Here is a 16602-nt window from a genome sequence, read left to right on the forward strand (position 1 = left end):
AGATCAGCTGACTGACTTGGTTATTGAAAAATATCCCATTTCTCCTTGAGAAACTCAAGGCAAAGAAATACTGTGGGCCATTGTCCATTTGTACTAAGAAGCACCATACAGTCAGTTTTGTTGCACTTGGCTGAATCTGAGCCAGGACTTCAGCGGTCAAGAAATTGACTCTCAGATACAAATCATTACTAAAAATTGCTATCGGATTAGATGGACTCATTTGCAACAGTATCGATTTGAACAGCGCAGTCTTCGCCTGCACCAGCTGATACACAGCTTCACACAGCACCTGCATTCAGGCAGGTATGTGGCTCTTCCACTCAGTAGCAGCAGAAGTAGTTTACATTCACTGACACTTAACAATGCTTTAGAAGGAATTTTGAGAAGTCAGTGAAGCTCCCAGTTCATTGTAGTACTAAAGAGCTTTCATATATTTGCACTATGTCAGTTAACTTAAAAAAATAGCGTGTCATTTAAGTTATTGTTTGTATTGTTCTAATAAAAATAAAATGAATAATGCCTCTTAATTTTTGGTATGTATGGTATAGAGTATTTTCCTGGGTATCAGTATTGCACTTGTACTGATGAATGTAAGATTTCTGCTACTTCAGCAGTCCCATCATCAATAAGCAATGGTGACCCAGTTCTGCTGGCAGCCATACAGCCCATGCCGGCACACTGCTTCCTCCATGTTTGACAGATGATCCAGTATGAGTCAAATCATGACTTTTTCCTTTCCTTCTCCATATTTTTCTCTTCCCATCATTCTAGTTAATCTGGGTTTCATCTTTACAAGGCATTTTTTCAGAACTGTGCAGGCTCTTTTAGAGATTTTTTTGGTGAACTTTAAATTGGACTTCTTAAGCACCTTGTTGTAAACCCACTGTATTTTCATTCATGAAAACATCTCTTGTTTTCAAAGATAGACTTACCACCTGAGAGTGTTCTTGAGTTGGCTAGATGTTGTGAAGGGTGATTTCTCAACCATTGAAATAAATCTATCGCCATGCACTTTAGTTGTTTTCATTGGTCTTTCTGGCCTTTTTGTGTTGCTTATTATTATTATTATTATTATTAATAATAATAATAATAATAATAATAATGTACCTTATTACATCAAAATTAGTTTTTAGCTTATATTGAAAGTTCCAGTGAAAAGCTACCAGATAAAAGTTTAACACCGTGAATCGACTTAAGGTCTTTGAGATGACATGCCAATATTAAGGGAACTGGAATTTCATTTGTGTTAAAAGTGGCACGCCAGAAAATCATAATCTCAAACAAATAATTTCATATTACAGGCACAGATATTCGTTGTGTTGCACACAATTAAATTAATCACTGTTGATAGATAATTTGACAAACTTCATTTTCCAAATTGTTATAATTGTTGCTATAAAATTGGTGCAACTTTGATTCCATTTGTCATGCTAATCTGTCAGCCACAGAGGTTGTAGCATCACTGCTTTGAAAGTGACCAAGCACAATAGAGGATGGTTTTTGGGGGAGGTTTTTTGTTTTATTTTGTTTTATTGTTTTAACCAACCAAGCAAGTGGAATTCCTCTTGAAGGGTTGAGCTGTATGCGGCAGTGTTAATCTGCTGTAGCACTTGCCAACCAGACAATCTGCCCTGTGTGACTGCTTCTTTGTGAGCTTGGCTGCTAAGTTCCACGCATGCATATTGTTAAATCTACCTGGAATTTAATTGTACAAGTTCCAAAGAACACTCTCACCTGTGAAAGGAAATTATTTTCTTGTGACTATGTTTTCTTTTGACACAAATGTCAGTCCATAGAATAGATCTCACCTGGCCATAAAACTGTTTACAACCCACCTGACGAAATAGTTTTCATTATCTGAAAATGGGGAACTGTAATTCCTAATTATTTAACCCCTTGATTTGAACCTGAAAGTCTACACTTCACACATTATTAATTTTTTTAAAAATAAATAATGTATGGTAAGTAATTGTTTACATAGGCATACATAAATTACAAAAACCTATTAACCTAACTGTATATGTCCATAACAGAATTACTTTCACCAGCACTGGCTCATACTAGTTGGATGGTCTATTGGTCCAATTAACCCCACACAGGGAGTCAATTTCGTTGTCACATAATTGCATTACAATTGCTCAAAAGGTAACGAGTCCAGAAATCCTTTTGACAGGAATTTTCAGAAATGGTGGAAAACACAAAGCTAGCTGTTTTGACTGTGTCCCAGAAGCTACACCTATAACATTGAGCCGTAATACATTTTATATGGGTGATTAAAAACAAGAAAATGTGCTTATAGAATGAGGAAAGAAATGGCTGTAGACATCAAAACAGTCACCAGACAGTAAACAATTTTTATTTATTTACTTTTTTTTTTTCCTCTGTGGCATTTTAACATAGATATTGGCATTTGAAGCTCTGTATAAATCCGTTAGCCACATCTTCAACTGAAAACAGTCGGGCTGAATTAATGATACACAAGTCATTATTTTGTTGTCCTCTATATTGATTACATTATGCAAACATTTACAGTGTATGTTGGAATAAAATTACTCTAGTGACTAAATGACAATCTTAATAATTGAAGTCACAAGTTTGCAAACCTGGAGTTCAGTCAGTAAATCAACATTGAAGGTGAAGGTTAGAATTGGATATAAATATAGCTAAACCAGTCTTCTGTTCATAAGAGGCGGATGTGACTGTGGACTGAAAAAGAAAATAGTCTTGGGAGACTTATTACTGAGATCTGACGGTTTTCATAAAGGCAGGAGGTTCAAGAGTATTTTCAAAGAAGGTTGAAAGTCATCCTCATTTAAATGACCTGTATATAAGTGGAGCTACCATGTACAATAGTATTTTGAGTATTCTCAACCTGGCAAAAGGCTTCAGAAGAGTCATTTGCATATATGCACATGCTCAAAGATAAAAATGAAATCTCCCTATTGAAAATTGTTAGTTATTTGATTTTCTAAATTTAGAGTTTGCAGAATTAGACAAGTGAGACAAACCCAGAATTCAAACTTAAATGTAAACCGTTCTGTCAAGTTGAGACAATCCAGTCAAGTAAAGCCCAGTGGTTTGAAGAGCAGATATATGAAAGAAGGACAGTATAAAGGAAGCAGAGAAAGAAATATTGTTCTCTTTTGAAAACTGCTGTCAGGCTGACTAAAATAATTCTGCTATCATATTATGATAAGTAATAGTGGGTGAAAGTGTTTTCAAAAGAACATAAAATGAGGGAGCTGATGAAACTTTTTTTTTTTCCAAGTCTACAAAAACACAAGACGCTGAAATTGATTATTAAGAACTTTTTCAAGTTCAGACCAGTAGACGAGTGGTAGAAAATGCTCGGGACAAAAAATATCAAGTAAATCTGAGATGACACACCGTGTCAATGGATCAATGATGGCAGAGTCATTTAGCCAGTGCTGAGCAAGAGCAAATTGTTTGAGCAAGCAAATCAATTTGAAGTGCCTAGACTAGAAAAACCCATTTATTTACTCATGACCAAAAGCAAACACTACACAGCAAGAGGACAAAGGGAGCATCCGCATTTGAGGGGCTCAGAGACGGATACTGTAAAGGATGTTGGAGCGTGAGTGACATTAAAGCACCAAGTGGCGTGGCAGTAATGAAACGCTTGAGTGGTTTTATCATTACATCAGCAGGGACAAAATGGAAGTGCTCTAACTTTCTGACTTTCAGTGCTCACAGAGACTTAAGATAACCTTGCAGATTTACAGTCTAAATTATTGAGCTAAAACTTCTCCGAGCACTTTGCATTCATAGAGAGCTACAATGCAACAGGCAACTATTATACTGCAGCCTTGGACAATGAATTGAAAACCAGCTCTTTCTCCTCATACATTTCAAATACATAATCCCACTGAGAGCTAAATGTGCTCTGAGGCCTGTGGTTTGGGATGAATGTGCCAGTCCCATCCCTGCTGTTGGACCAGTAAAGCTTATTTAATGTGCAAACTTGGAGCGGGAGTGCATATTAACACAGTAACAAGAAATCAATCTAGCAGGTGCAAATAATCATTGCATCATGTCTAGCTTTGTTTTATTTATTTTATTGTATTGCATCTAAAACCTTCTGTGACTCGCCTTCTGATCTCTTCTGATTCGCTCATTGATCTTACTTTGCCAGAATCCCTCCAATGGAAAACAGATTGATCCTTGGCTGCTTCTTGGGCTGCTAATTACTGAGGGGACTGTGTCACTGTCAAGCCCTTATCTGATGCAGAGCTGTGTAGAGGAGTAATGGAACGTGCCACCTGAAAAGCTGCCCGACATAACCTTGTGTAAACATAGTTGCCCTCAATTAATCATATCATTGTTAGGGCCTCCATGAGCTTTCTGAGTATGTGTATAAAGTCTTGCCTTAGAACAACTGCTTACATATACTTTTTCCTAAAATACCTAAAGGTTATAATATATTTATATTTTTATATATATAATATATTTAAGTATTAGATATTTATAAATTTCCATCCACCCACTTATCCCATTCAGGGTTGCATGAGACTGAAGCTTATCCCAGCTGCATCTATTAAAGTCTATCTATTGGCATTAGCATTTATAATATCTAATAAATGAAAAATGTAATGGTCAAGAAGAAACAGGAGAAACACCCTTCAACCATGCAAATGTTGTAACAGAAAAATACATATATATGACACCGGGGAAGACAGGAACAGAGCAGTTATGTACTCGTTACCAGTGTTGGTCAAGTTACTTGAAAAAAGTAATTAGTAACAAATTACTTATTACTTCTTCAAAAAGTAATCCCGCTACTTTACTGATAACTAACTACTTATTTTCAAAAGTAAGTAGTTAGTTACTTTTTAAAAACATGATACACAACCTGAATAGGTAATAAAGCAACAGACCTTTCAGACCAATTCTACTTTCTCTGCATAATCCATCATATAAATTGCAATCGAATGGAAAAGTCTCTTTTTAAAACTTGTTTTATTAGTTTTAATCTTTTAACTTTATGGACATTGTTGCATATAATTACATTTTTGCTTGATGCAGACTTTGACTTGAAGAAATTTGTTTAACATTTAAACCTATTTTCTGCATATTCCAGCATATAAAATAACATTTTTTGTTTTTGCACTCTCTTTCAAACAGATGCAAGTGAAACACAGCAGAAAATAAATAAAATCAAAGACTCTGCGGCACTAAGTCCTGTCGCTCTTAAATGTATTTTTCTATTACTTTTTCTAATCTATTACTTTTTTGCAATAGTTATCCCTTACTTTACTCATTACTTGAAAAAGTAATCAGATTACAGTAACCCGTTACTTGTAAGGCGTTACTCCCTATCTCTGCTCATTACCTTATGGTGAGTTGCATCAGATGGCGGGGGAGGATGTCAGCAATGATGGCACACCCAAACAGTTATGGGCATAAGATGATTGACACCTGATGTGGTGGCAGCTGTGAAGCTTGGATGGCTTGTGGTTCTGGAGTTGGGTGTGGGAATTCAGTTAGGCCATGGAACAAGACTTTCAGTTGGTCTTGAGGCAGTTCTCGGAAACCATGAAAGCGGATGAGATGGTGTTGCTGACTTCAACTGAGGGTGTAGTGGGGTGGTGGAAAGACTACTTCTGTGCTGTGCCATCTTCAGGTCAAGCATAGTCTGGGGACAAAAGGGATTACTTGGCAACTACTCAAACCTCTGGGTGTTATAGGGCTGTCTTGTTTGACATGCCTCTGTGACATTGCATGGAAGTTAGGATTAGTATCTCTGGATTGGCCGACTGGGGTGGCGATTTTCCTTTTCAAGAAAGAGGGCTGGACAGTATGTTCCAAATTCAGTTGTATCCCACTCTTCAGCCTCCCTGGGATGGTCTACGGCAGGGTACCGGAAAGTAGAGTCTATCCATTAGTTGAACCTTGCATACAGCAGGACTAATACAGTTATTGTCCCAGTTGTGGAACACTGAACCAGCTTTCTATCTTTTTCAGAGTATTAAAGGGTATTGCGAAGTTTACCCAACAAATCTAGATTTGCTTTGTGGTATTATCCTTATAAGTAATCCATCTATATAATACTAAAACACATCTCCATATTTTATATGAGACAGCCTGCCTTTCACACGTTATTAGGATTCTATTTATCTGTGTATTAAATGGTAAATGGCATGTATTTGTATAGCGCTTTACTAGTCCCTAAGGACCCCAAAGCGCTTTACACATCCAGTCATCCACCCATTCACACACACATTCACACACTAGTGATGGCAAGCTACACTGTGGCTTATTAGGGTGAGAATCCATCATATTTCATCCTTGAACAGAATGTGCTATCTGTTTTTTTTTCAGCTGTGAGGATGTAGAGGAAGGTGATTATCATGGTGATTAATGTGGGCATATGGGAGGAACTTTGCCGTGTTATCGTAGAAGAGAGGAAAATGATTACCTAATGGAGGTGTGTCTAATGTGTTTCTTTAAAGCTGAAATCAAAGAAGAGTCAAAAGCTTCCACAGGTTACTGAATCAATTTCTCCAGGAAACCAATCATCTCCACTAGACTTTATAAAATAATAACACTGGAAAACTGAAAGTAAATAGGCAAAAGAGGCATGTGCACTTATCCCGTTAATGAATGTAGCTCTTTCAAGAGCTTTTATCAAAGCACCAGCCAGTATCCCGGCTTTTGCTGTCTAGGACAGAGCTTAGCAGGCAGATCACGTATTTTTTTTTTTTTTTTCTCTTTCTCTAACCCTGGTGTTTTGTGCATGCAGGTGTTTGAACGTGCCCTCGCTGCTTCCATATGGCACCCACGCTGCCAGAGGAAAAAAGTATGACAAAGAAAAGCTTAATGCTGCTGGCTTATAAATAAAAGGCAATTCATACTGAAACATTTTCTCAAAGTTAGTAAAATATTATGCATTTCTGGGAAGATTTCTGTTGTATGTTGCTTTATTTGTGCAGTTTGTGGCAATAAATGAAGTCACATGATGCTGAAATATTGCAAGTGCAGCCTGGTGTAAGCGTTTCTTTAAATTATTTGTTTCCACTTGTGCTTTAACTAATGCTTTCTCATCCCAGCATGTAATATAATGCCATCTTGCCAGATGCCTCCTGCGTCTCCCCATTACGCGCAAGGTGTCCTTTGGCGTTGGTGCCTTGATGCATCGGCAGTATGAGCTATGGTTAAGTTCTTTCTGTCTGAAACAGAAATTTAATCCATTGTTTCCTTTGGGTTCTATTCCATTTAGGGTTCACTGTTATTTCTTATAAGCAGACCAAGAGCTGTACACACAAAGTTATCATTCATTTTGCAGTTTTAGTGATCTGTTGTGCATCATGTACTGTATGGTACATCTTTGCTGGTAATGCGAAAACCAAATATATATTTTTTGCATTAACTTCAACATCATATTTACTGACTCACATTGTTTGTGAGTCTGTAAACATCGAAAAACTATTGGAAAACCGTCAGTTATGTGCAACATTTCAGACTGAAATTGGGGAAATTATTCACATTTCACTTTGAGTCGTCATTTCCCTAAACAGCAAATAGTGCAACACTAAAATTGTTTCATTTATGCATTTTGGCCTGTGCATACAGTATATCGTCTATGATGACATTAGCTGTTCTATTTACATGTACATAGCAATCTGAAAAAAAGGTTTCTGTGTATCTATGGCACACTGCATTCTTTGATATCTCCTTTAAGAGACGTGGATATCATGAGTGTACAGATATTCCGTCATGAGCTAGTTGTTGTTTTTAATTATAATGGTGTTACCAAAAAAAAATCAATATTTGTTACTTTCATCCTGCGTGAAACCTACATTGGTGCTTTATTCATAATGAATTTAAAAGCCACTGAGGTTTCTTTACAATACAAAAATGACAGTAGAGTTCATGCTTTAGAGCAGCGGTCCCCAACCCCCGGGCCTCGGACCGGTACCGGGCCGCATGAGTTGAGGCTCAGGTGTGAAATGTATGGTTTTCAGGGTTTTTATCGGTTTTCAGCATTATTTTGTTATCGTTTTGATCGTTAACGGTTTTCCTGGGTCTTTTCACTGTTCTGAATAAATCTTTTTTTTTTTTTTTTTGTACCGGTACTAGTTTTATTTTGTTGTATTCATCCGCGACACCTTAAAGGCCGGTCCGTGAAAATATTGTCGGGCATAAACCGGTCCGTGGCGCAAAAATGGTTGGGGACCGCTGCTTTAGAGGCCATTAATGCCTTTAGAATCCTTCTTTTTTCCTCCTTTCTTTCATTTTAATAGCAATGTATTGCAAAAGTGTCAATATTTTTTTTTATGGTTTAGTGTCTTGACACAAAGCTAAAAGCGTCACATTTAGAAATAGTCTGTAAAGGTGCAGTAGAGCTACCAGTGTCTCTGCCTTGGCCTGCAGGGCCCTAATGTTTTATGGAGGACCCTCAATAATGCATGGTCTTTGATAATAATTTCGCAACCGTGAGTACACCACATACTCAAAACTGGCTTTGAACTGTGACTGTGATACACATTGCCCATGGTGGAATACCTGGTAAAGCATTTGTAGCTTGTATCTTTGTGGATGTGTTCTCAGTGGTATATAAATTACAACAGGTTCTTTGGCTTTTTGCAGTCTGAACTGTGCATTGCATGCCGCTGCATTGATCCATTCCTCTCCCTTTCTACACCAGAAAAATGTACAATGATTCTTTTGGTGCTTTCACTCCCAACACCTACCCATACTGTATGCAACATAGTGCAACACAGAGCCATTTCCCTTGGGCGTGTTGAAAATCATTGTGGGACATGTAGGAACTCAAAAGTGCTGTAGATGTTGATGAGCCAGGCTGAGGGTGGACACAGCAAAACAGTACATTATGCATCAGACATAAAATATTGATGTTTGACAGTGAAATAACATCTAAATTTAGATTTTTTTTCTTTCTTTCTTTCTTTCTTTCTGACGAAGGAGTTCCTTGAGGGGTTTAAAATATTTGAGAGTATTGCTTTGTGCCTTTTTACATATATTGGCTCAGATATTACTATATGCTTACTGTGATGACATTTGTACAATAAAATATGTATCTTTTCATGAGGGAATGATATATTTCATTCCGCACAGTCTTTTCTTCCATAGTTTACATTGTAACTGAGCTGACAATGTATTTCTTTTTATGTTATTCCAGTTCTCGGTATACAAGTCATACATTCTTTACACTGAAAATGCATTAATTTGCTTATTTAAAACGACTCCACTTACAAAACATGGGGATAGCACTATATCTTCATGTGTATTGTAATCTTTCAATTACTCAAATAGTGCAAATACAACATACTGAATGCCACAAATGGGAAAAGAATCACATCTCTCTGCGTAAAACTGCAAATATGTCTTATGATCCGTAGTACATAATATCATCAAAAGAGTAAGAAAAAGGGACAAGGGAAGAACTCAATAGTAAATGACCGTGATCTTCGAGCCTTCTAGCAGCACAGCAATAATCCTGTAGTGGAAATTACTGCGTGGGAGCACTTCCAAAAAGCATTATATCATTTTGCATCACTTAGTTCGAGCCTTTCAGTTAAATGCTCGTTAGTGTCTTTGGTTTGTTTTTGTTTGTCTTTGAAAAGTACGGCGTGCAACTATTGAGCAAAGAAAAAGGATTGTGTTGATGCATTAAGAAAAGTCTTAAAACTGTCAATTTCTTCCCTTAGGCTCATAAGACACCTGATCACTGGGGAGATTGGCATTTTAGGTAGCTTCCCTAGTGGAGGAAGAACACTCAGAAGAACTTGTCCTTTTGCTTAGGGGCAGTTAATGCCAACTGACATATCCATTGCCACCTGTGGCCAGGGCCAAGACATAGCCTACAGCAGCTGTAACATCAGTGGAGGAATTGCCCAGCTGTCTTGATAAAACAGACAGGAGGAAAAAAACAAACAAAGATGATGTCCAGAGGAGAGCCTTTACTTCCTGTATTAGTGCCTTCACTTCCTGTATTAGTGCCTTCACACAGTCCTAGATTTCTTTAGCTCACAGGCTGATGAAAACTGCCTTCAGGTGTGTTATAAATAAACTCAAGAAGGTGGCAAGGATAAATTTTGCTGTTTATTCTCTTAAACTTCAGAGCACTTGGGAACTTTTCTCACCCCACATACCAAATTCCCAGTGATGTAAGGACAAGACTGGAACAAGACTGACATTATCAATATCAGCAATGAACATGAGTAAACAAAGTCAGATGACATCAACATCATGACCTTCTAGAAGGGTTGTATAGTCTATAGCTCACGCAGTGTAGGCAAATTTCAGTTTGTGAAAACAGGGGTGGCGTTTCAAACAGTGGATAAACCTGTGTCAGTAGATCTACAATGCAGGATCTGTTCATTAATCAGTAAAAAGAATCAAGATCATCACCAAAAGAAAGTAAGCCATCACCTGTATACAATCTCTGGCCACCTAATGAGGTACAGAACTGATCCTCACAAAGCAGCTCATTAACACAGATATCTACTGTAATCAGCCAATCACATGGTAGAAACTCAATGCATTTAGGGGCGTGAGTTTTTACAATGACCTTGTGAAGTTCAAACCAAGCATCACAATTTGAAAGAAAATGTGGTATTAAATGAGGTGCTCTGATTATTTCAGAAACGACTGCTCTCTTGGGATTTTCACACACAACTATCTCTAGTGTTCGCAGAGAGTGGTCCAAAAAAGAGAAAATATCCAGTGAGTTTCAGTTCTCTGGGCCATACAATCAAGCTATCTCTGAATGCACAACATGTGAAGTCAGAGCTGATGGGCTACAACAGCAGAAGACCACAGCGGGTGTCATTCTTGTGAGCTAAGAACATGGAACTTAGGCTACAACTCACACTGGCTGAGCAAAAATTGGACAAGAAAAGACTGAAACAATGTTTCCTGGTCTGATGAGTCAGTTTCTGCTGTAACATTTGGATAGCAGGGTCAGAGTTTGGTGTCCAAAAAGAGTTTAAGCTGCCTGTGGTGGATATTTTCTATATTTTCCTTTGGGTCCCTTAGTACTATCTGAACATTATTTAAACAGCACAGCCTCTACTCAAATGGCCTCCACAGTTATCAGAACTAAATCCAATAGAGGATCTTTGTAGAATTGGAAATATGCATCATCAAGAATGTACAGATGGTCAATCTGCAATGACTTTGAGAATATCATCATGTCAATATGGACCAAAATCTCTGAAGACGTTTACAGGACCTTGGTGTCCAAGGTGACAAAGTGGCCAATGAGTGTATAGCACACTATACTTGTTTGCCTCAAAATTAACTAGCACTTCTGCTCCCTTATAGTGTTATATGTTCCACCTACTTACTATTGTAATTTGTGACTATGATATCTAAAAAAAACAGACTGGTCAGCTGGTGTAAAATTAAAAGTTTTGATACACACCCTGTACAATAATACTGAGAAAAATAAATGAATTAGAACAATTAGCAGTAACTATATCTCATTGAATACTAAAACTGTAGTCACCATTTTCATTACAGTATTCATCAATAACATGTGGGAAATAAAAGGTTTCAACTTTGGTTTGTGCACTTTTCGCACAATAAACACTTAAAGTCAAATCCATGCAGTGTGCAATGTTTCTCACTAATCTCCAACTAAATGAAGTATAGGTGCTGTGCTTTTAATATATGAAATATTAGTACAAGAATTTCAGATACTCAATAAAGTAGTGTACACAATCCTCTTGGTTGAGTGCAGGGAAGAAAGTCTGTTTTTGACTGGTGGTGCTGAGGTGTAATTCTCTCCTTAACATTTCAAGTTCACTTGTGTGGGAGGCTTGTTATTCATGCAGATGTCAGAAGAAAAAGCACTCTCTCACTTCCTCTCTCACTTTCTCTCTTACTTTCTCTCTCTCTCTCTGCTGCCCTAATTCCTAGGCAAGTGCTGCAGTGTGCTTGTTCTGTTGGCAGTTCATGTCTTATTGTTTGCTACTACTTTAACACCTACATAATGTATTTCATTAAAATCTGCTGTCAGTCCCTGTCTGTTCCACTTCATCCCATCACTCAGGGTCCTCCCCCCCCCTTATTTATTAGTTTTTATTTATTTATTTTTGTTGCCATCATCTTCCGTCTCTGGTTTGTCTTTCTTTTACTGCCAGGAATTCAATTATCCTGGCTGTTGTTTTATGATGTTGTCATGACACCCAGTGACGGATTCATTATCTCATCTCCTTTCTGGCGTGTCTTGATAGTAGCATCAGGTCTGTTTTCAGAAAAGTTCTACCGAGTGTGTTCTGTTTTGCTAAATGCGCGCAGTCCGAAGATTTCAGCTTGTTTCTCCTAATTAAGTGAAAAGGAAAAGATGAAATGAACAAACAGGCATTTGAAAGGTGGCAGAATAAGACAGTAATTTCGATATTGTTTTCACAAGCACAAATTAAACAGCGATGAGCGAGTGATGAATCTGTTTATTATAGTCTCATTTGTGTGCGAGTTGAATAGCTCTTGGTATTGGTTCTAACACAAAGTTGAAACATTCATATTGTTATGAAGAACTGAGATTTAAATTCTAATGATGAAAATGTATCCTGGTGAATTCATTTTGCACAAATTGAAAGGGCGAAGCTCAAATGAAAGCTACTGGATTTGGGGCAGATTCTTGGGTTATAAGATGATTGTCACTTGGTGAAAATTTAGCAAGAGCATTTTGGCTCTCTTTAAAACAGGAAAGTAAGTATCTTCTGGTCAGGTTATGAAAAAAAGTGTGATCTCTATCTTTTTATTTTTCTATGTTGTTAAAAATTGCACAAAACCCTAAATGCACCTTATATAGGACAGTATAATAGGGTCTTTTGATTCAAAGACTGTGCCTTTCCGTTCATTATGTACCTTTTTTAATAAAACTTTCTGTGTTGCAGGAAATGAGTTTGGCCATCCTGAGTGGTTGGATTTCCCCAGAGAGGGCAACAATCAGAGTTACCACTATGCCCGGCGGCAGTTTAACCTGGTAGATATGGATCACCTGCGCTACTGTCAGCTCTATGCCTTTGACCGGGACATGAACCGTACTGAAGACAAGTACGGCTGGCTGGCAGCTCCACCTGTAAGAACGTCACACGTTGACTGTACAGTAGGCTTTATGCACGCAATGTGATGAAACGGCAAAAAAAGAAATCGCTGCAGCAACTTTTCAAACACATATACAATAATAGCCTGTTGTTTCTCAACCAGCTGTTTATAAGTCTGATAAAGGTTTATTTTCTTCAAGATTAAATGTAGTCTCAGCTCACTATCTTCACATACCTGTAAAGTTTCCCTGCACACATTAGAGTTCATTTTGTAAATGTCTTGTTTTTCTGGCTCCTGTCAGATTGAACAGTAATAGATTTCCTGAAGCTTGTGTCTTTGCCTGCGTTTGAAGCCTCTGGGAGAAGGAAAAAAAAAACGTGTTTTTTTTTTTCTCTTGAGGTGTTGGTAGCAAAGTAATGGGATAATGCAAATGGAGACTTTGGCTAAATTGACAGGGATTAGAAGTGAGTGTGTGTAATTGATTCAAAAATACCTTCCCTCACATCCCTGGGAATCAGTCCCCAGATTAAAGCTACTTCACCTTGCTATGTTACACTCTGTCCTGCGGAGTGCTGCTCGACAGACAGACAAATGCAGCAGAGTAGAAAAAAAATATCAGAGGGCATAATTAGAGACATGCCTGGTTCACACGGATAATTTCTGCATATTGGTCTATCAGTCAAAAGTGTGTTCTGAGTTACTGGAGGCTCCTGCATCCTTTAGAAGTAGATGAGAGACAGAGCTTTGGAGGTAAGGCAAAGGAAAAGCACAGCCTTACTGATTTGTGTGCTGCCTGTTGGGTAAATGAGAGGGAATGCTGATCGTAAATGATGCTACTGGCATGGAAAGTGAATACATTTGGCACGAGAGCTGACCTGCGGCATACTGTGAGTGCTGTTTTTCTCGGTTCTGTGCATTTAATGTAAACTCATACAGTAGGTCACAGCTATATAATGTACACTTAAGACATCTCAAACATAAATGATGTTCTATAATAGCAGCTGTGCTCTACAGCCAGATTTAGCAGTATGTGTCTTATGGAGGTTCAAAGAGCATGTATATGTGATTAGACTTTCACTTTGTGCGTTTTGTTGCCAAACAAATATCTGAAAGGTTTTGACAGATTGTTGAGATGTATTTATGTCAAGAACACTAAGGAACAATGTGGCTTTCATCTGATCTTTAAATAGTCGTTTGATTGTCTCAACATACTATAGCAATATTATCTTGGGGAAAAATGTCTTGGACTACACTTTTTCATTGCTCTCAATGCACATAACATAATAAGGATGAACATTAAATATAACAACACCAATACAGCATATTACCAGACTTATGCATGCAATGGTGCAAAACTGCTAGAATCATTATGGAATAAATAAGGGATGGATAACTGGTTACTGTATATACAGTATTTACATGATGTCTTGACAGAGTTGTAGGTTGCAGAAAGAAACTCTACAGATATCTGATTTTGGATTTGTTTAACTCTTGAACGGAGGGCAGGATGGCAGCAAAGTTTTTATTTTATTTTATTTATTTTTTAATCCTGACTGTTCGTTTTAGTCTGGTTTATCAAACGGGTGATCCTGATACTGTGAAACGCGTCCACTGGCGGCAAATTGACAGATTTCGTGAGAAATGATAGCCTGTTTCTGCTGCTATAATCTAAGTCTATAAATCAACTAATCAGAATTAGAGATGGACCGATCCGATATTACGTATCGGTATCGGTCCGATACTGACCTAAATTACTGGATCGGATATCGGAGAGAAATAAAAAATGTAATCCGATCCATTAAATATCAAAAAAGCACCTCACAAAACTTGGCGACATGGCGAGCCGGAGCAGTGTGGTCACGTGATAGAGCGGCTGTGTGTATTTGTAGCCTGCTAGCAAACATTTCATCTCCGAGGAAGTTATCTCAGAGAGAAGTAAAGCAAGTGTGTAAGTTCATCTCTGAATGTTTGTAAAGCATTCCCGCGTTAAGCTTAACAACCGATATATAGAGCAACTGCCTCTTCTCTCTCTCTCTCCTGCTGCTACTTCAATCGTGAAACTGCTTAATGATCAGCTGATCGGCTTTTCTGTCGCGAGTCCGTCTCTCTTCTTTGTTTTTGGCCCATTTCTCACCAGAAAGAGGAAACCAGCGGCTGAACAACAGCAGCACTATTAAGCTTGATAAGCTGTTGTTAGAATTTATTTAATATTACTTTCTAGACCAGGATCTTTTTCTATGCAGCTGACGGCTGGTAACTGTGCAGGGGCGGATCTAGCAAAGTTTAGCCAGGGGGGCCGATAGGGCATGAACAGGCAAAAGGGGGCACAAAGACATACTTTTCTTTCTTATTCTCATTTAAAATATCTAGCTTTTAATTATTTAATAATTATCTGAATCTTACACCCAAAGTTTTAATCTGATGTAAAATGTATAGAAGTCCATTACTGTATATAGTAACTGTTAAGTCTAATATACCCTAGTACTTTTTAGTAGTAGTACTTTTTCCTTTGGGAAGGTACCATCTGTGCAGTCTGCAATTCTGTTGAAGAAAGATGTTGAATCTATTTAATTATTCTTGAAAAATAATTTATTTCTGTGAATATTTTTCACCCTGCATCAAATTAAAGTTGATTACATTGATTAAGCATCATGAGGAAGAGGGTGGTTCCCTATTTTCTTTTGCTGGGAGTTTGCAACCCTATTAGTTAGGTTGCTTAATATTTCTGCTAAGTACTCTTTAAAATACCAGAATAGGGAGGATGGGGGTAGGTTTAACTTTATTAGATTGATCAGTGTTGCTGATCTATGAAATATTTTGGGTGCAGTGTGTTTTTTTTACATACAGGTATAACAGAATAGCTTTAGTGTTGTTGTTGTTTTTTAACTTGAGTATGAACTTATACAAAAAGCAGCAAGATATTAAAAAAACAGTTTTACTGATTAAAAAACACACTATATCGGATTCATATCGGTATCGGCAGATATCCAAATTTATGATATCGGTATCGGTATCGGACATAAAAAAGTGGTATCGTGCCATCTCTAATCAGAATATGTGCCAACAAATAAACCAGCAGACATCACGCGTTTGAAGATATACGAGACATCGTTTTCAGATTGGCCACCATTGAGTACATATAAGCCCTATATTTCTCAATAATACAATGTTCTTGTTTTTAGCAATATATACTCGTGAATTTGATGCCAGAAACACATTAAAAATAGTATGGGGAAATGGGGCATGTTTATCACTGTGTTGTATCACGTCTTCTTTTCTTACTACTTGTACAGGAAGCCGTTCGAAATATGAGGAGACCACTTGTTTTCAAAGTTTTTATTATTCGATTTGAGGCATCCTTTGTTGGCTCTGGATAATATCAAAATATTTGTCACTGAGTGACAGGTATGAATTTCAGATCTTAATATGGAGCTGTGCTTTTGTAGTACATGCAAAATGCACTTTAGTACTATCCTGCTGAAATAAGCAAGTACTTGTGTAGAAAAAGCAGCGTATGTTGCTCCAAAATATAAACATGTGGTTTAACATTAATACATTTAATTA

General features: G+C 37.5%; 1 protein-coding gene across 2 annotated transcripts in view; it reads left to right on the top strand.

Moving 5' to 3' along the window:
- The window catches only part of gbe1b (glucan (1,4-alpha-), branching enzyme 1b), a 114804-nt gene that overhangs the window by 63193 nt on the left and 35009 nt on the right, over positions 1 to 16602 (top strand). For both annotated transcript variants that reach the window (XM_085131393.1, XM_085131392.1), the window contains one exon: positions 12888 to 13072. In XM_085131393.1, coding sequence (XP_084987519.1) covers positions 12888 to 13072 — 185 coding nt within the window. The remainder of the gene's footprint in view (positions 1 to 12887; positions 13073 to 16602) is intronic.

The sequence above is a fragment of the Neolamprologus multifasciatus genome, chromosome 14 (assembly GCF_963576455.1).
Source record: "Neolamprologus multifasciatus chromosome 14, fNeoMul1.2, whole genome shotgun sequence".
NCBI classification, from domain to species: Eukaryota; Metazoa; Chordata; class Actinopteri; order Cichliformes; family Cichlidae; genus Neolamprologus; species Neolamprologus multifasciatus.